We start from the raw sequence: 20,551 nt of genomic DNA, 5'->3' as shown, positions 1-20,551 counted from the left end.
TGAAAAGCAGACCATTTATTTAGGTGCCCAGCTTTTAACACCCAGGTGTCCTGTCTTCCTCCCCTTTGCACATTCCTGCAGACCATGCTGTCTCCCCTGAGTTCAGAATCTGTTCCTCTTGCACTTAGCTGTCCGGTTCTGATAGGGTGACCGGACAGCAAGTGTGAAAAATTGGGATGGGGGGTAATAGGAGCCTATATAAGAAAAAGACCCCAACATCGGGACTGTCCTTATAAAATTAGGACATCTGGTCACCCTAGGTTCTGAGTTCAGGTTTTTGTATTTCCTTTGTCAGAGCTGATAAGTGACTTTTTTTAAAAAAAGGAAAGGAAAACAGCTGAACTCAGGTGTTGGCAGGTATGATGTGACGGAGGAACACTTCTGAATATTTTATTTTAAAATCAATCTATTTGTAATATGTCAGCTCATTTAGTAGGGCTTTTAACACAGTTCCCCATGGCATTCTCATAAGCAAACTAGTGAAATATAGCCTGGATGAAATTACTATCAGGTGGGTGCACAACTCATTGAAAAACCGTACTCAGAGTAGTTATCAGTGGTTCTCTGTCAAGCTGGGAGAACATATTAAGTGGGGCTCTGCAGGGTCTCTCCTGGGTTTGGTACTGCTCAGTATTTTCATTAACTACTTGGGTCGTGGAGTAGAGAGTACACTTATAAAATTTGCAGGTGATACCAAGCTGGAAGGTGTTGCAAACACTCTGGAAGACAGCATTAGAATTCAAAATGATCTTGATAAATTGGAGAATTTGGTGTGAATTCCATAAAATGAAATTCAGTAAAGGCAAGTGCAAAGTACTATACTTAAAGGAAAAATCAAATCCAAAAATTTTGAAATGGGGAATAACTGGCTTGGCAGCAGTACTGCAGAAAAGGATGTGTGGGTTATAGTGGATCACAGATAGAACATGAGTCAAAAATGTGATGCTGTTGCAAAAAGAGCAAATGGGGTGTTTTAAGAGGAGCGTCGTATATAAGACCCAAGAGGTAATTGTCCTGCTCTACTTGGCACTGGTGAGGCCTCTGCTGGAGTATTGTAAAAAAGATGTGGACAAATTGGAGAGTCAGAGGAAAGCAACAAAAATAAGAGAATTAGTAAATATGACCTATGCATAAAGGGGGAAAGAGATGGAAATGTTTAGAGAAGGTGGTGAGGGGACATAAGTCTTCAAATATGTACAAACTTTTTTATAAAGAGGATAGTGATCAATGGTTTACCATGTCCCTCGAGGGAAGGACAAGAAGCACTTGGGTTAGTTTTCAGCAAAGAGAGATTTAGATTAGATATGAAGAAAATCTTTCTAACTATAAGTCTAGTTAAGCACTGGAACAGGTTACCTAGGGAGGCTGTGGAATCCCTGTCAATGGGGGTTTTAAAGACAAATACCTGACAGGGATAGTCTAGGTATACTTGATCCTGCCTCAGTGCAGGGGGATACCTTATGTTTACACAGCAACTTCAGTGCCTAAGGATCACCGGTTATTTCACAAACTGATCTCAAACTACTTCAATAGGGCTTACTTCACTTTTTCACCGAAGTGCGGTCGCTGCTAGGGTGAAACTTGCGAGTTGTTGCATGGTGCACAGCGACAGTACAAAGCAGTTTAGTCCAGGAAGTGTAGAGCACCATGCCCAGCTACTGGAGAAATTTGAAGTAGAACAGAATGTAACCAACCAAGAGGGAATTTAGCCAGAGCACCCATATTGTGTGAAAAGAGCTCGAGAATCATTAATGACCACAAGCACTTGGAGCTTCTGTGCCTCATCCTAAAGATACATTGGAGAAGGAATATTGTACTTTAGAATGAAATAAACTTCAGCAATAGGAGAAGAAACCATCTGCCTTCAACAGGAAGGAGAAAAAAAAGGTGAAGAAATCTAGTGAGTAAACTTGAGGAAGGGGGAAGAGGGAGAAGATCTTAACTAAGAATCTTTAATAGGAAACCTTGAATTTTTTACGTGAGCGCAGACACCCCTCCCCCAAAAAATAAAATTAGGGATTACATTAATAAAAGAAATACTGAGTTTGAAACAATTATAATTTCTCCTTTTATTGAAAGTGGACATATGTAATCATGGTACAAAACTACTCATTAAAGCAATATCCAACAGCTTTTCTTTTCTTTTTAACTCTAAGCCCTCCTCCAATAAAATTGTTGTCTATGCCCAGCTAAATCTTCCAGGATGTTTCTTTATGTGCACATTGTCCAATGACCTGAAAAGATATGCAAGAGCTGGAAGAAAAGGTCATTTGTGGCTCTGTGCCTGTATAAGCTCCATATTCCAATCACAGAATAACAATGAAGACTCGATAGAATATTCTATTTTCTTTTTTCTCATTACTGTAGCGCTTTTCTGATAGAATCAAGTTCATTTCCCTGTGAAAGGAAAATAGCACTGATTAAAAACATTTTTTAATAAACTTCAGGCACCTGCCTTAGATGGAAAATACCCTCCCCCCACTTTCTTATCAGACTTAAAATTGAGCCTTTATGGCAGTGATGTGTGAAACCAAAGATATTCTAATGGTAGAAATTCTTAAAGATTTTATTTTCCATGATCTCTGTGGAAAAGAATGAACTTGTGCTTAAAGTTCAGGACTGGATTGGAGAGTCTGGATTTGTTGTCCTGTACAGCTTTTCAAGTAATTCAAAGCCTTTATTTTGGATGCCTCCGTTTCTTAAAAACTTAGGAACTGATTTCCACTCCCCACCCCCTGAGGTTCTGAACATTTACAGCTGCAGTTAGCTGCGTGTTCTCAGCTCCTCTGAAATTCAGGCCCTAAGTGTTCCAGTCTGATCTCCTGAAATTAGGTTACCACTGAAAATTCAGGCTTCCACCTCTTTGTGTCTCCGTTTCCCCGTCTGTAAAATGGGTTGAGTAGAGGCACTCCCTCCCTGTGCTTTACATTGCACCTTGTTATACTCTGTTGCCCTTCCTACTGTAACCCTGCCTTTTGATTGCCTCACAGTGTAAATTATGCTCTCTTGCAATAACTTACACTTAAATTACATTTACATACACTTCAAGCAAAATTCAGACTGTTGCTAACCCACTTCTAGTCCTACAGGCCTGTATAACTGAGGAAGAACTGAATATTTTTAGCTTTCTCCAAGGGCCCCACAGTGGCATATAAATGTGCATCCCCCACCTCTGTTACAAAGTAAACTTCTTTATTATTGCTATTTGCATTACAGTAATGCTTTGGAGGCACCAGCAACAATCAAGGCCCCACCTAGCAGTGTACACCTAGTAAGAGATCGTCTGTGTCCTGAAGAACTTGGTCTTACAAGATAAAGGAAATGCTCCTTCCCATTGAACAAATGAGAGACTGAGGCACAGAGAGATTGACTCATCCAAGGTCATGCCAGGCATCTTTGGCACAGCCAGGGAGCTAGACCCAGTTCTCCTGAGTCCCAGTGCAGTGCATTATCCACAAGACCTTCCTCCCTAGCTCCTTTCTGCTGCACTCGATGGCTTTTTTTCCTTGTCTGTCTTTTTGCTTTCAATTACCACATTAGTAAACTATTTCAGAGCCATCTAATAACCTTAGGTATGCAACAAAGTATTAAGGGCCATATCCTGCACTTGATATGTATTCTACCATTGAAGTCAGCAGGAACCAGGCCTCTACCAAAATTTGGCCTAGTCATGTGCTTATAATGCACCAATCCTGTAAACGCTTAAGCACATGCATAAATTGACTCATCTGACTAGTCCTGTTGATTTTGATGGGACTGTTCATGTGAGTATTTAGACACGTGCAGGATTGGGAGGGGCATAGTTTTCTGGGTACTTTTCTAATAGCTGAACACACTGTTGTCTTACAGAAAATTGTTTATAATGCAGTTCATTCTGTTGCAGGGGTGGGGGATTGGGAATAGGAATGTGTATTTGTTATAAACCATGCTTCATGGTTTATATAAACAGGCAGGCCAGTGTTCCCTCTACTTTTTCCCACCCATGTGCAGAATTAATTTTATGTGCACCAATATAGAGGTGATGTGTCACACATCACCTCCATATTGGTGCACAACAAAATTCAGGTGGCGGGGTAGGGCCGAGGGGTTAGGGTGTGGGAGAGGGTTCAGAGCTGGGGCAGAGGGCTGGGGTGAGAGCTCCAGCTGGGGATGCGTGCTGTGGGGTGGGGCCAGGGATGAGGGGATTGGGATGTGGGTGATGCTCAGGGCTAGGGCAGAGGGTTGGGGTGTGGGGAGAGTGTGGGCTCTGGGGTGGGGCCGGGGATGAGGGGCTCTGGAGTGCAGGCTTTCCCAGGGCTATGGTGGAGAGAGAGGACTCCCCCAGCTTGCTCTTCCCACAGCAGCGTCTGGGCTGGGGGGAAGGAGTGCCTCTCCCCGCCATGCAGATCCAGCTGGGCTGGGCCGGGGGTAGGGCTCCTTTCCCTGGCAGCTCTGGCAGGGCTGGGCTGGGGGAAGGGCTCCTCGATCTGGCTGGGTTGGGTGGGGGGAGGGGCACCTTTCCCCAGCCACGGCAGCTCCAGCTAGGCTGGGCCGGGGGAGGGGCGCTTCTCCCCAGCTGCTCTGGAGGGGCTGGGCCAGGCCGGGCCAGGGGACCTGCATGGCCCTACATAGCCTGCTGCTCGGCTGCACAGCCACACAGCTTACAGGGAACCTAGGCAGGCACCCATAAATCATGTGTCCCTCTCCACTCTCCCATATATGCAATTTATAACAAGTTAAAGACTTAAATACATTGACATGCCACTACTGTCTAAATCAGGGGTGTGCAAACTACTGCCCAAGGGCCTCATCCAGCCCTTGAGCTCCCACTGGGGAGCAGTTTTAGGGGCTTACCCCGCTCTGCGCAGCTTCTGGAAGCAGCAGCATGTTCGCTCTCCAGTTCCTACGCGTAGGGGCAGCCAAGGGCTCTGCACACTGCCCCTGGCCCAAATGCAGCCCCCGCAGCTTCCACTGGCCGGGAACTGTGGCCAATGGGAGCTGCAGGGACGGCACCTGTGGATGGGGCAGTGCGCAGAACTGCCTGGCCATGCCTCCACATAGGAGCCGTAGTGGGGGACATGCAGTTGCTTCTGGGAGCTGCTTGAGGTAAGTGCTGTCCAGAGCCTGCACCCCTGACCCCCTCCCGTGCCCCAACCTCCTTTCCCAGCCCTGATCCCCCTCCAAACCCCTCGGTCCCAACCCAGAGCACCCTCCTGTACTTCCAACCCCTCATCCCCAGACCCTGCACCCCCAGCTGGAGCCTTCACTCCTTCCCGCACCCCAACCCCCAATTTCGTGAGCATTCATGGCCCGCCATACAATTTCCATACTCAGATGTGGCCCTCGGGCCAAAAAGTTTGCCCACCTCTGGTCTAAATGCTCCTCAAGAGACAATTAAGAATCTCTTTTTGGTATATTTCCAACTTTGGAGTTGGTTTCTCTCCCCCTCCCCCTATAGATGTTCTGTAGACCACTTACATGACAACAGGTGATACCATTTTAAATCACCCTGAGGCCCTGTCTAGACTGGAGATTAGCCCCGGGTTCTCATGCAAATCATGGCTTTCCCTGTCTACATAGGGGTTTGTGTGGTGCAGCTATGCTGAAATAGGAGGTAATTGCCAAGTTAGAAAAGGCCCCAAACTGATTTTGAAATGGACTTACCTTGAACTACTTTTAAAACCAATTAGACAATGCTCCTGGTGTAGACAAGCCCCTGGTGTATGGTTTTACTCCTGGAAGCATGGGACCTTGTCCTGTTTTTTTTTTTTTTTCATTTGGATTGAAGCACCTGTAATTTTCAGAGGAGGGGCATGAGTGATAAATTAGGAGCCATGATCCTTAATTGTCGATTAATAGTCTGGCATGTTGTGTGTTCTTGACTTACAGACATCAAATGAAGTACAGGAACCTGGGGAAAACTCCCATTTCTTCAATGTTCCTGCCTTCCTGACGGTCTCTGGACAACTCCATCTGGAAGTGATGGCTGGGTATGGAAGTCTTTTCTCTTGATCTAATGGAGTCTCATAAAACTTGGTCAGAGCTTCTGTCCAGTAGGCTTTGTTTCACATGTTCCATCTTCCATGTGCTTGCCAAACACCCAGTTGGGCAACATTTTGTGGTCAGTGCTGGAGAGTCCAAATCGCTGTTTGGAGAAAGCTGAATTCCATTTGAATTCTGGAGAACGAGTTGGGGTGTAAATTTAAGATGCATAGATTCCTCCACCCCTCCAGGAAGAAGGTCAGTGAGAGGTTGGCACAGAGATCCAGGCTGGGACATGACTTTTGTGTAATAACTTAGTTATTATCATTATCTGTTATTTGTCCAGGACCTTATGATCACATCCAGCATCACTCAATGGGGAAATCTGCTTCCCTTTAGGCCAGTGCTGTTCCTGTTCTTTGTTTCTCTTCCTTCTCCATCCTCCTTTCTGTGTTTCTATCCCTTTTCCCTGTATTTGTTTGCTTCCTCTCTTCTTCCCTCTGCATCTCCTTCCCTGCAGAACTCCCCATGCTTACCATACTTTCGCTTCCAACACCTCCCCTTTTCCAGCTGTGAAAGTAATCAGCAATTGAATAGTTGATGATATTGCAGTGTTGTCATTAGCCTTCAGTGTTAACACCCCCTGAAATTTAGGGGATGTGAGAATTCACACCTACCAGTGCCACTGTTTCAGTCTCTCTGCATACTTGGGTCTGTCTACACTAAGCTTTCACAATGATTTAAGTTAATTGTTAGATTAAACCAATGGGTCCCTCTCCCTACCTGTTCGTGTCATTCTGTTGACACAAAGGTGTTTCTCTCAGGACTTATCTTCACTACTGAGACGCTGCTGCAATCGATGGAGCAGGTGTCAGTTTAGCAGGTCTATTGAAGACCCACTAAATCGACAGCAGAGTGCTCTCCAGTTGACCCATCTTACTCTTCTTGGGGAGCTTGAGTAGTGAAGTCGACTGGAGAGTGTCTCGACACCAGGGTAAGTCAATCTAAGCTATGTTGACCCCAGCTACATTATTCACATAGCTGGAGTAGCGTAAGCGAAGACAAGCCCTCACTATAGCTACGTTGCATTGATTAAGTCTGTGCTTCTCCTGATTGAACAAAATTGGTGTAAAAACTGAGCATTTAGCAGGCCTCAGAAAGACAGCAGTGTGTCAGCTTACCACGCAGTGCACATTAGGAAGGTTATCTTCGTAACCATGGGGGAGAGAAACCTTTATTTTTTAATAAATGCTTTGGTTCTGAAGAATTGAATGTTCAATGGCATCCTCAGAAATATATCACACAGACTGGATGTAGCCCACAAGTCAGGTGTTTCAAATCTCTGAGTTAGAGAACAGGATGGGGAGACTTAGGTGCTAATGTGGTCTCTAGTGCGTATTTGCTGTGTGACCCTGGGCAAGAAGCACTCTTCCCTCAGTTTGCCCATTGAAGAACTGGGTATAATAACTTACTTCATGCTGCTGTTGCAAAGCTAATTGACTGTCAGTAAACAATCTTCCTCTGATAGAGTCCAGGCCAGAGAGAAGTAAAACTTGTATAGTATCGTATATCCATTGAACACTAAGAGTGAAATCCTGATCTCGGTGAAATCAATTGCAGAACTCCCCATCACTGCAATAGGGCCAAGATTTCACCCTTAGAGATTGAGGATATAATTTGCTGTGGAAGTTTTACTTCGCTCTGGCTTGGGTTCTAACAGCCCACCGAAGTGGCTCCGGTCAGCTGAGGTGCTCACGCTAAGTTTTCACTTGGCAGGGTGTCCTTGAGATGCTCTCTGACTAGCTGCTCCTACTGTTCTGACAGAAGTGGAGCTTACTGACAGCCTAAGGCTATTGTATCCTCCAGGGCAGTTGTCTGCAGGATGGGGAGCTGATGAGAGAGTTGAGAGAAGGCTGGTTATTTGTAAGGGGGAAGTGTCTTTCTGCACCTCTCAGAAAAGGTGGGATTTTATTTGTGTGTGTGATGAAATTACATCCATGCCCAATGACCTCTGTTGGAGGACATATTCCTATAAATCAAATAAGGATGAAATGGTATTTTAACTTAATAACATCTCCATTAAATTAGTCTCTTTTCTCAGAATAGCACATAGCCTACTCTGGGACTAGACAGAAAACTAATTGAACAAATACTGGGTCTTTTCTTCTAAATATTACTCCAGTGGCATCATTCAGATGTTCTGCATTATCTAAAAAGGAAAAAAATGTGGGGCCTTGTCTCACATACTGTAGTACAGTATGTTTATAACTTCATGCTTTATTCTGCAATAACATGTTGTTTTTCCAGGCATTTTAAATAGACCAAATGCCAACTAAATTTATATGAGCTATATTTATCCTTGATGATCTATAGCTGTTCTGTGAACCTGCTCCTCTTATTATTTTTTATTTTTTTTTTTAGGCACAACATATTTCTGAGGTTTATAACTGAAATGCTATTAAATAGCTCAATCTTCAAAAACAGACCAAGTGAGAAGTCCCTGTGGGCTCAAAAACATCAGTCATGGAGATATACCTCTACCCCGATATAATGCTGTCCTCGGGAGCCAAAAAATCTTACCGTGTTGTAGGTGAAACCGCGTTATATCGAACTTGCTTTGATCCGCCGGAGTGTGCAGCCCCGCCTCCCCGGAGCACTGCTTTATATCTGAATTCGTGTTATATCAGGTCGCGTTATATCAGGGTAGAGGTGTACATCATAGTTTCATTGAGAAATTAACTGTAACATAAGAGCTGCCATATGGGTCAGACCATGGTCCATCTTGCCCAGTATCCTGTCTGCGTCAGTGGCCTATGCCAGAGCTTTGGGGTTGGTGTACCGAATAGGGCAATTAAGGAGTGACCCACTCATCTTCTGCTTCTGGTAGTCAGAGGTTTAGAGTTGCTCCAAGCATGGGGTGGAATCCCTGACCATCTTGACTAATAGCCATTGATAGACTTATCCTCCATCTAGCTTATCTAGTTCTTTTTTCAACCCAGTTATACTTTTGGCCATCACAACATCCCATGGCAATGAGTTCCACAGGTTAATTGTGCATTGTGTGAGAAATTACTTCCTCTTGCTGCCTGTTAATTTCATTGGATGACCCCTGGTTTTTGTATTGTGTGTAAGGGAAAACAACACTTCTCTATTCATTTTTTCCATATAATTCATGATTTTATAGACCTTTATCATATGCCCCTTCATTCTCTTTTCTCAGCTGAGAAACCCTAATCTTTTTAGTGTCTCCATGTAGGGAAGCCGTTCCATACCCTTGATCATCTTTGTTGTCCTTCTCTGAATCTTTTCCAGTTCCACTATATCCTTTTTTGAGGTGGGATGACCAGAACTGGACACAGTATTCAAGGTGTGGGCTCACCATGGATTTGTATACTGGCATTCTGATATTTTCAGTCTCATTATCTATATTTTTCCTAATAGTTCCTAACTTACTGTTAGCCTTTTTGATTGCTGCTGCGCATTGAGTGAAAGTTTTCAGAGGACTGTCCACAGTGACTCCAAGATCTTTTTATTGCGTGATAACGGCTAATGTATAACCCATCATAGTATTTATAGAGTTGGGATTATTTTTTCCATTGTGCATTATTTTGCACTTATCAGTGCTGAATTTCATCTGTCATTTTGTTGCCTAGTCACCTAGTTTTGTGAGATCCCTTTGTAACTCCTAGCAGTCTGCTTTGGACTTACAAAATTATTCAAGATAGTTATCATCTGCAAATTTTTCCACTTTACTTTTCATCCCCTTTTCCAGACTGTTAATATTAATGAATATGTTGAACAGCACAGATCCCAGTACAGATCCTTGGGGGAGCCTGCTGTTCATCTCTCTCCATTGTGAATGTTTATTCCTAACCTTTGTTTCCTATCTTTCAACCAGTTACTGATTCATGAGAGGACCTTTCCTCTTATCCCATGGCTGCTTACTTTCCTTAAGAGTCTTTGGTGATGGAATTTCTCGGCGGCTTTCTGAAAATCCAAGTACGCTGTATCAACTGGAACACCCTTATCACGTATTTGTTGACTCCCTCAAAGAATTCTAATAGATTGGTGAGGCATGATTTCCCTTTACAAAAACCGTGTTGACACTTCCCCAACAAACCATGTCCATTTATGTGTTGGATAATTCTGTTCCTCATTATAGTTTCAACCAGTTAACCCGGTAATGAAGTTAGGCTCACCAGCCTGTAATTGCCAGCATCTCTTATCGAGCCCTTTTTATAAATTGGCCTGACATTAGCTTCCTTCCAGTCATCTGGTACAGAAGCTGCTTCTTCTTACTTCTTTTTTCTTTATGCCGCTTTTCCTGGTGAGTGTCACGGCGGCGGCAGCATGGAGAGTAGGGAGGACCAGACCCCCCTTTCCTCCGCAACAGGTGTCAGCTCCTTCTGGGGGGTTCCCCAGCATTCCCAGGCCAGCAGGGACATATAATCCCTCCAGCATGTGCTGGGTCAGCCTCGGGGCCTCCTCCCAGTGGGACATGCTCAGTAGAGTTCCAAAGGAGGCCTTCCAGTGGGCATCTTTATCAGGTGCCCAAACCACCTCAACTAGCTCCTCTCAATCCAGAGGAGTAGCAGCACTACTCCAAGGTTCTCCCGAATAGCCAAGCCCCTCACCCTATCTTGGAGAGTAAGCCCACCCACCCTGCAGAGAAACCTCATTTCTGCCGCTTGTACCCGCAATTTCATCCTTTCGGTCATTACCCAAAGTTCATGACCATAGCTGAGGGTGGGGACATATATTGACCTTTAAACCAAGAGCTTTGTCCTGGTTCCTAAGGATTTTTGGGGAAAACCCTGTTCCATCTTCCCCACGTAGCCAGGTCCTGCCCTGGCTTGCTTTGGAAACAGGAGTGGGCAGATACATTCAGAAGTCTATTAGTAGCAGGGATGGAAGACAGGAAATAGCTCTGGGTTCAGATACCATCCAACGGGAGCAGTAAGAAACAGAAAAGCAGGGCTTACGAAGAGCATTGAAGAGAGCTTATTGAGAAGATGGAAGAGTGTGTGTTTGGGTTGAGTGGGTAAAAGCAGAGGTTCCTCAGCTGCTCTTCCCAAGCATAGAGCCATAAGGATGAGCAGACAGTTTGTTGGGAACAGTGTTAGATACTTCTCTTTCTTCCCTGTGCCTCATTGAAAATTCTTTAGTGACCCACGAGGTCTTGCATAGAGCTGGAACCGTATTTAGCTTTTGCTGCCATAGTATCTAGAAACTTGGTTTAAAAAAGAAGACTCTGCAGGAACTGCTTTTACTCCCGGAGAAAGACTGAGACGATGTTCACCACACCCTACTCACTCAGTCTGATCACACAGGAATGGCCTGTTTTTCAGTGCAAAAGCAAAGTAACCTTTATAAGCAACATTTTCAAATTGGCTATTGATTGTATTTAAACAGAAGGCTGGTCTAGACCTTAACTGTATGCGGCCCGCTATAGTTTGCCGCAACTTTTGCCTAATTTCCTATGTAGTTCCTGCTAGTTAATTTCTCTGAGGCATGGATGTTGTGTTTTCACTCATTCATCTATTCAGGTTCGTGTCTGTCCCTCATCACTATAGTAGTCTGTGTTCGTACAGCACATATCACAATGGGGTGCTGGTCAATGACAGGCTTCTTGGTGGTGCCACAATAGTCATCATAATTAAGCAACCTGACTAACATTTGTCACAAATTGTGTCCCTTTGTAATCCTAAAAACAGAGACATTACTAAAGCACACGGGACTGCTGAGATTTTATTTGCAGCTCGCCTTAGGGCACCCTTTCCCAGAATGCTAGGTATGCCCCCCCGAGAGGGTGTGAAGTATTAGCTGCGGTGACAGGTGCAGATCGACATCTCAGTTATTCTCCAGAGTCTCAGCTTTAAGGTTAAGACTCTGGCTGTTCTAGTTGCACAGAGAATCTAAAAATCTTGACTGATGTGTAACAATGCAACATTGTCTGCCTAAGTTTGCTGAGAGCCTGAAAAAATAGCCCCGAGGTGTGAACTGCCCTATTCTTTTTGCTGGCTGCTCAGATGTCAGTGATACTTGAAATGTCAATATTTCACTGCTCATCCGAACATGGAAGAAAGAAGTAGTATCACACTAGAAGGATCTACACAATTTGCTGGGACTGACCACTCATTTTGGGGTAGGCTTTAAAAACACAGAGCAGGGCTGAAAGATGACCCCATTGGTTTCATTTTCCTGAAGAAGGCTTAGCTTTCAGAAGGCTCGGAAATGCTGCCTTAAAGAATGATGAAATTTGATGCTTAAATGGCTTCTTAATTATGCAGCCCGTGAAAGGAGATTCCCTTTCTCTCTTGTGGAGAAAGAAGAGAAGTAGGCTAGGGCTTTTTAGGAAAGCTGGAGCACACAAGTCCATGGGGCTGCTGCGCTGCATCGAGTGCTAAAAGAGTTGGCGATGAGATTGCAGAGCCATTGGTCATTATCTTCCTCGAATCATCAATCCTGAACTTAAAGGAGAGGAAGTGATCAGAAAACAGTCAATGGGGATTCACCAAGGGCAAGTCATGCTGACTAACCTAATTACCTTCTATGATGAGATAACCAGCTCTGTGGATGAGGGGAAAGCAGTGGATGTGCTATTTCTGGACTTCAGCAAAGCTTTTCATACAGTCTCCACAGTATTCTTGCCAGCTTAAAGAAGTATGGGCTGGATGAATGGACGGGTGATAAGAAAAAAGGCTAGATGGTCGGGGGCTCAACGTGATCAATGGTTCCATTGTCTAGTTTGGCAGCCAGTATCATGAGGGAGTGCCCAAGGGTCGGTGCTGGGGGGGTTTATTCAATATCTTTAATTAACGATCTGAGGATGGTGTGGACTGCACCCTTAGCAAGTTTGCAGATGACACTAAACTGGGGAGTGGTTGATACGCTGGAGGGTAGGGATAGGATACAGAGGGACCTAGACAAATTAGAGGATTGGGCCAAAAGAAATATGATGAGGTTCAACAAGGACAAGTGCAGAGTCCGCACCTTAGGGAGAGAAGAATCATGCACTGCTACAGACTAGGCCGAATGGCTGGGCAGCAGTTCTGCAGAAAAGGACCTAGGGGTGGTGGTGAAAAGCAGATGAGATCATCATTCCCTCTACTCAGCATTGGTGAGGCCATTTTTTGGTACTGTGTGTCCAGTTTGGGCCCCACACTACAAGAAGGATGTGGACAAATTGGAGAGTCCAGCGGAGGGCAACAAAAATGATGAGGGGGCTGGAGCACATGACTTATGAGGAGAGGCTGAGGGAACTGAGATTGTTTAGTCTGCAGAAGAGAAGAATGAGGGGGGATTTGATAGCTGCTTTCAACTACCTGAAAGGGGGTTCCAAAGAGGATGGATCTAGACTGTTCTCAGTGGTAGAAGATGACAGAACAAGGAGTAATGGTCTCAAGTTGCAGAGGGGGAGGTTTAGGTTGGACATTAGGAAAATCTTTTTCACTAGTAGGGTGGTGAAGAACTGGAATGGGTTACCTAGGGAGGTAGTGGACTCTCCTTCGCCCTGGCTGGGATGATTTAGCTGGGTTTGGTCCTGCTTTGAGCAGGGGGTTGGACTAGATGACCTCCTGAGGTCCCTTCCAACCCTGAGATTCTATGATTCCTGTATTCTCTTCAGGCACGTCATTGCTCTACCTTATACAATCTTAAATACTTTTGGATGCAGATGCATGAATGATGTATAGTACCTATTCAGCATCCCTGCTGTTAAGAGTTACCAAGTGTAAGGTGTAATTGGCTAATTTATCTTGGATCCTTTTAAAACAAAACTCTTCATGAAGTGTCTTGTGCAACATTTGTCTGGATCATGCTCATAATACAGACTCTTGTAATTAGATGGCAAACTAACTTCCATTAATTAGACTGGTACAGACACTTAATTGGAGCTATAAAAAGCAGCCATGACATGTCTGTTTTAATTCAATTACTGCACACTACAGTCTTGTTTGTAATTACTCTAGTGATTTTTAATTACTTTTTTTTATTTGGTGGGAGTGCGATTTTAGTGTTTAAAGCAGGGGACCTGGGAATTGGGACTTCTGCTCAGAGGTTCGCAACTCACCTGGACAAGCTGTTTGACCTCTCTCTACTCATCTGTAAACTGGGGTCAGTACAAGAGAGAGGCTAGGTGGAAGGGTGGCATGGCAAGATGTCCTCTAGTTTAGGGACACGCTATTGGGCTTGATGCAGGGATGATCTGAAGTAAATAAGATGAAATTCAATAAGGACAAATGCAAAGTACTCCACTTAGGAAGGAATAATCAGTTGCACACACACAAAACGGGAAATGACTGCCTAGGAGGGAGTACTGCGGAATGGGATCTGGGGTCATAGTGGACCACAAGCTAAATATCAGTCAACAGTGTAACACTGTTGTGAAAAAAGCCAGCATCATTCTGCGATCTTTAGCAGGAGTGTTGTAAGCAAGACACGAGAGGCAATTCTTCCGCGCTACTTTGTGCTGATTAGGCCTCAGCTGGAGTATTGTGTCCAGTTCTAGGCGCCACATTTCAGGAAAGAGGTGGACAAATTGGAGAAAGTCCAGAAAAGAGCAACAAAAATGATTAAAGGTTTAGAAAACATGACCTGTGAGGGAAGCTTGAAAAAATTGGGTTTGTTTAGTCTGGAGAAGAGAAGACTGAGAAGGGGACATGATAAAAGTTTTCAAGTACATAAAAGGTTGTTACAAGGAGGCGGGAGAAAAATTGTTCTTAACCTCTGAGGGTAGGACAAGAAGCAATGGGCTTAAATTGCAGCAAGGGTGGTTTAGGTTGGACATTAGGAAAAACTTCCTGCCTGACAGGGTAGTTAAGCTCTGGAGGTTGTGGAATCTCCATTGTTAGAGGGCTTTCCCTTTCCCCTTCCACTTCCCTGGTTCTTGTCACACAAACAGCAAGCAGCAAAAGACCATAAGGCCGAAGCGCAGACAATGTGATGTTTACTGGGGTTCGTTTCCAAGCAAGCCCTTCACACCAGTCAGGCTTATCTCTATGCGCCGATAGAGCCTGTTCCCCAGTTCCGTTCCCAGCTCTGACCCCGCGGAGCGTTTACCGTGTATCCCCCTTCCCAGCTCTGACACTGCAAAGCCTTGCCTGTGTCCCTGTTCCCCCACCTTAGCAAGCCTGATTCCAATTTCCCTTCTCCCCACTTGCCCTTGTGGCTCCTTAAGAGACTAACAAATTTATTTGGGCATAAGCTTTTGTGGGCTAAAACTCACTTCATGAGATGATGGAGTGAAAAATACAGTAGGCAGGTATAAATATACAGCACATGAAAAGATGGGAGTTGCTGAACCAAGTTTGGGGGGGGAGGTCAGTGCTAACAAGGCCAAATCAATCAGGGTGGATGTGACCCATTCCCAGCAGTTGACAAGAAGATGTGTCTGATGAAGTGGGCTGTAGCCCATGAAAGCTCATGCTCAAATAAATTTGTTAGTCTCTAAGGTGCCACAAGTACTCCTGTTCTTTTTGCGGATACAGACTAACACGGCTGCTACTCTGAAAGAAGATGTGAGTAACAACAGAGAGAAAATTACTTTTTGTAGTGACCCAGCCACTCCCAGTCTTTATTCAGGCCTAATTTGATGATGTCACATTTGCAAATCAATTCCAGTTCATCAGTTTTTCATTGAAGTTTGTTCCTGAAGTTTTTTTGTTGAAGAATGGCCACTTTTAAGTCTGTTATTGAGTGCCCAGGGAGATTGAAGTGCTCTCCTACTGGTTTTTGAATGTTACAATTCTTGATGTCTGATTTGTGTCAATTTATTCTTTTGCGTAAAGACTGTCCAGTTTGGCCAGTGTACATGGCAGAGGGACATTGCTGGCACATGCTGGCATATATCACAGTGGTAGATGTGCAGGTGAACGAGCCCCTGATGGTGTGGCTGATGTAGTTAGGTCCTATGATGGTGTCCCTTGAATAGATATGCGGACAGAGTTGGCAACAGGGTTTGTTGCAGGGGTTGGTTCCTGGGTTAGTGTTTTTGTTGTGTGGTGTGTAGTTGCTGGTGAATATTTGCTTCAGGTTGGGGGGCTGTCTGTAAGCAAGGACTGGGCTGTCTCCCAAGTTCTGTGAGAGTGAGGGATCGTACTCTAGGATAGATTGTAGATCCTTGATGATGCGCTGGAGAGGTTTTAGTTGGCGGCTGTAGGTGACAGCTAGTGCGTTCTGAAAAGTAGGGGCAATAAAGATAAAACATACAGAAATGAGGGTTTCACAACCAATGATTAGTTATTTCTTGCCAGACAGGATGTTATCAAACTAAGTTTTCTTTAACCATCTTAAGATCTGTTTAAAACTTCAGAAAAAACAAAAGTGTGAGAGATGGGGGGGCTGGGGTGGAAAGCAACCAATTAACAGTGTGAAGTTGTTTTAAAGTTCAGGCTAACAGCGGCAAATTAAGTAAACTGAGGAGGAGGCAAAGGAAAAGAAGAAACGGGTATAGTTTGCTCTGAGCCAAGAATAGGGCTCCTGGGGTTGAAACAGTTGGGGGCAGTTTAGGTTGGACATTAGGAAAAACTTCCTAACTGTCAGAGTGGTTAAGCATTGGAATAAATTGCCTAGGGAGGTTGTGGAATCTCCATCGTTGGAGATTTTTAAGAGCAGGTTAGACAAACAGCTGTCAGGGATGGTCTACATAATACTTAGTCCTGCCATGAGTTCAGGGGACTGGACTAGATGACTGCTCAAGGTCCCTTCCAGTCCTGTGATTCTATGATTAACTGGGTGAAATTATCTGGGTTGTGTTATGCTATGCAGGGAGTCAGATTAAATCATAATTGTACCTCTTGGTTTTAACACGCATTACAAGCAGTAACTAGATTGATAGATTGTAAATTCCTCTGATGAAAGATGCTCTCAATGGAAGTTCAAAGTATGTCATGTCAAAGGTCAGTCACATGTATTTATTCTGAATCAAGAGCTTTGTAAAGGGAAGAATTCATAGAATATCAGGGTTGGAAGGGACCTCAGGAGGTCATCTAGTCCAACCCCCTGCTCAAAGCAGGACCAATTCCCAACTAAATCATCCTAGCCAGGGCTTTGTCAAGCCTGACCTTAAAAACCTCTAAGGAAGGAGATTCCACCACCTCCCTAGGTAACCCATTCCAGTGCTTCACCACCTTCCTAGTGAAAAAGTTTTTCCTAATATCCAACCTAAACCTCCCCCACTGCAACTTGAGACCATTACTCCTTGTTCTGTCATATGGTACCACTGAGAATAGTCTAGATCGATCCTCTTTGGTACCCCCTTTCAGGTAGTTGAAAGCAGCTATTAAATCCCCCCTCATTCTTCTCTTCTGCAGACTAAACAATCCCATTTCCCTCAGCCTCTCCTCATAAGTCATGTGCGTCAGCCCCCTAATCATTTTTGTTGCCCTCCGCTGGACTCTTTCCAATTTTTCCACATCCTTCTTGTAGTGTGGGGCCCAAAACTGGACTCAGTACTCCAGATGAAGCCTCGCCAATGTCGAATAGAGGGGAATGATCACGTCCCTTGATCTGCTGGCAATGCCTCTACTTATACAGCCCAAAATGCTGTTAGCCTTCTTGGTAACAAGGGCACACTGTTGACTCATATCCAGCTTCTCATCCACTGTAACCCCTAGGTCCTTTTCTGCAGAACTGCTTCCTAGCCATTCGGTCCCTAGTCTGTAACAGTGAATGGGATTCTTCTGTCCTAAGTGCAGGATTCTGCACTTGTCCTTGTTGAACCTCATCAGGTTTCTTTTGGCCCAGTCCTCTAGGTCCCTCTGTATCCTATCCCTACCCTCCAGCGTATCTACCCCTCCTCCCAGTTTAGTGTCATCTGCAAACTTGCTGAGAGTGCAGTCCACGCCATCCTCCAGATCATTAATGAAGATATTGAACAAAACCGGCCCTAGGACCGACCCTTGGGGCACTCCACTTGAAACCGGCTGCCAGCTAGACATGGAGCCATTGATCACTACCCATTGAGCCCGACGATCTAGCTAGCTTTCTGTCCACCTTATAGTCCATTCATCCAGCCCATACTTCTTTAACTTGCCGGCAAGAATGCTGTGAGACTGTATCAAAAGCTTTGCTAAAGTCAAGAAATAGCACATCCACTGCTTTCCCCTCATCCACAGACCCAGTTATCTCCTCATAGAAGGCAATTTGGTTAGTCAGGTATGACTTGCCCTTGGTGAATCCATGCTGACTGTTCCTGATCACTTTCCTCTCCTCTAAGTGCTTCAGAATTGATTCCTTGAGGATCTGCTCCATGATTTTTCCAGGAACTGAGGTGAGGCTGACTGGCCTGTAGTTCCCCAGATCCTCCTCCTCCTCTTTTTTAAAGATGGGCACTACAGTAGCCTTTTTCCAGTCATCCGGGACCTCCTCTGGTCAGCATGAGTTTTCAAAGATAATGGCCAATGGCTCTGCAATCACATGCACCAACTCCTTTAGCACCCTTGGATGCAGCGCATCCGGCCCCATGGACTTGTGCTCGGCCAGTTTTTCTAAATAGTCCTGAACCACTTCTTTCTCCACAGAGGGCTGATCACCTCCTCCCCATACTGTGCTGCCCAGTGCAGCAGTCTGGGAGCTGACCTTGTTTGTGAAGACAGAGGCAAAAAAAATCATTGAGTACATTAGCTTTTTCCACATCCTCTGTCACTAGGTTGCTTCCCTCATTCAGTAAGGGGCCCACACTTTCCTTGACTTTCTTCTTGTTGCTAACATACCTGAAGAAACCCTTCTTGTTACTCTTAACATCTCTTGCCAGCTGCAACTCCAAGTGTGATTTGGCCTTCCTGATTTCACTCCTGCATGCGTGAGCAATATTTTTATACTCCTCCCTGGTCATTCATCCAATCTTCCACTTCTTGTAAGCTTCTTTTTTGTGTTTAAGATCAGCAAGGATTTCACTGTTAAGCCAAGCTGGTTGCCTGCCATATTTACTATTCTTCCTACACATCGGGATGTTTTTTTCCTGCAACCTCAATAAGGATTTTTTAAAATACAACCAGCTCTCCTGGACTCCTTTCCCGCTCATGTTATTCTCCCAGGGGATCCTGCCCATCAACTCTCTGAGGGAGTCGAAGTCTGCTTTTCTGAAATCCAGGGTCCGTATTATGCTCCTCTCCTTTCTTCCTTGTGTCAGGATCCTGAACTCGACCATCTCATGGTCACTGCCTCCCAGGTTCCCATCCACTTTTGCTTCCCCTACTAATTCTTCCCGGTTTGTGAGTAGCAGGTCTAGAAGAGCTCTGCCTCTAGTTGGTTCCTCCAGCACTTGCACCAGGAAATTGTCCCCTACACTTTCCAAAAACTTCCTGGATTGTCTGTGCCCCGCTGTATTGCTCTCCCAGCAGATACCAGGGTGATTAAAGTGTCCCATGAGAACCAGGGCCTGCAATCTATAGCAGACTCCCACCACGACATCACCCCTTGTTGCTCACACTTCTAAACCTAATCCAGAGACTCTCAGGTTTTTCTGCAGTTTCATACTGGAGCTCTGAGCAGTCATACTTCTCTCTTATGTACAATGCAACTCCCCCACCTTTTCTGCCCTGCCTGTCCTTCCTGAACAGTTTATATCCATCCATGACAGTACTCCAGTCATGTGAGTTATCCCACCAAGTCTCTGTTATTCCAATCACATCATAGTTCCTTGACTGTGCCGGACTTCCAGTTCTCTCTGCTTGTTTCCCAGGCTTCTTGCATTTGTGTATAGGCATTTAAGATAACTCACTGATCGTCCCGCTTTCTCAGTCTGAGACAGGAGTCCTCCCCTCTTGCACTCTCCTGCTCATGCTTTCTCCCAGTGTCCCATTTCCCCACTTACCTCAGGGCTTTGGTCTCTTTCCCCCGGTGAGCCTAGTTTAAAGCCCTCCTCACTAGGTTAGCCAGCCTGCTTGTGAAGATTCGTAGACTTAAGGTCAGAAGGGACCATTATGGTCATCTAGTCTGACCTCCTGCACAATGCAGGCCACATTGCTCTTCCCTCTCTTCGTTAGGTGGAGCCTGTCTCTGCCTAGCATTCCTCCTTCTTGGAACACCATCCCATGGTTGAAGAATCCAAAGCCTTCTCTCCGACACCACCTGCGTAGCCATTCGTTGACTTCCACAATTCTACCCAGGCCTTTTCCCAACACCCACTTTCTCTGATTCCTTGTTGTCACCCGTCTGCTAAGCAGTAGCAGATTAATAGATTTTAAGACCAGAAGGCACCGCAAAGTCTGGCCTTCTGTGTGACACAAGCCAGAGAACTTCATCCACAGCTCAGAGCCTTGCAGGGCAGCTTCACATGCATGTGTATATATACCAGTCCTGGAACAGAAGTGGTCCCATCTTTCAAAACTCAGCCCAAACACCAATGCCTGGTTCGTAGGGAGCCAGCTGTATCTCAGGAACTGACTGTACACCTCTACCCCGATATAATGCTGTCCTCGGGAGCCAAAAAATCTTACCACGTTATAGGTGAAACCGTGTTATAGCGAACTTGCTTTGATCCATCGCAGTGCGCAGCCCTGTCCCCCTCCCCCCGAGCGCTGCTTTGCCGTGTTATATCCCAATTCGTCTTATATCGGGTCGCGTTATATCGGGGTACAGGTGTAGT

General features: G+C 45.1%; 1 protein-coding gene across 3 annotated transcripts in view; it reads left to right on the top strand.

The window, feature by feature from the left end:
- Nucleotides 1–20,551, top strand: part of NARS2 (asparaginyl-tRNA synthetase 2, mitochondrial) — a 77,779-nt gene that overhangs the window by 21,767 nt on the left and 35,461 nt on the right. For all 3 annotated transcript variants that reach the window (XM_039530996.1, XM_039530993.1, XM_039530984.1), the window contains exon 6: nucleotides 5,869–5,969. In XM_039530996.1, coding sequence (XP_039386930.1) covers nucleotides 5,869–5,969 — 101 coding nt within the window. The remainder of the gene's footprint in view (nucleotides 1–5,868; nucleotides 5,970–20,551) is intronic.

The sequence above is a fragment of the Mauremys reevesii genome, linkage group 1 (genome assembly GCF_016161935.1).
Source record: "Mauremys reevesii isolate NIE-2019 linkage group 1, ASM1616193v1, whole genome shotgun sequence".
Taxonomy (NCBI): Eukaryota; Metazoa; Chordata; order Testudines; family Geoemydidae; genus Mauremys; species Mauremys reevesii.
The sequence above is the reverse complement of the archived record's forward strand: the minus strand, read 5'-3'. Positions and strand labels throughout refer to the sequence as shown.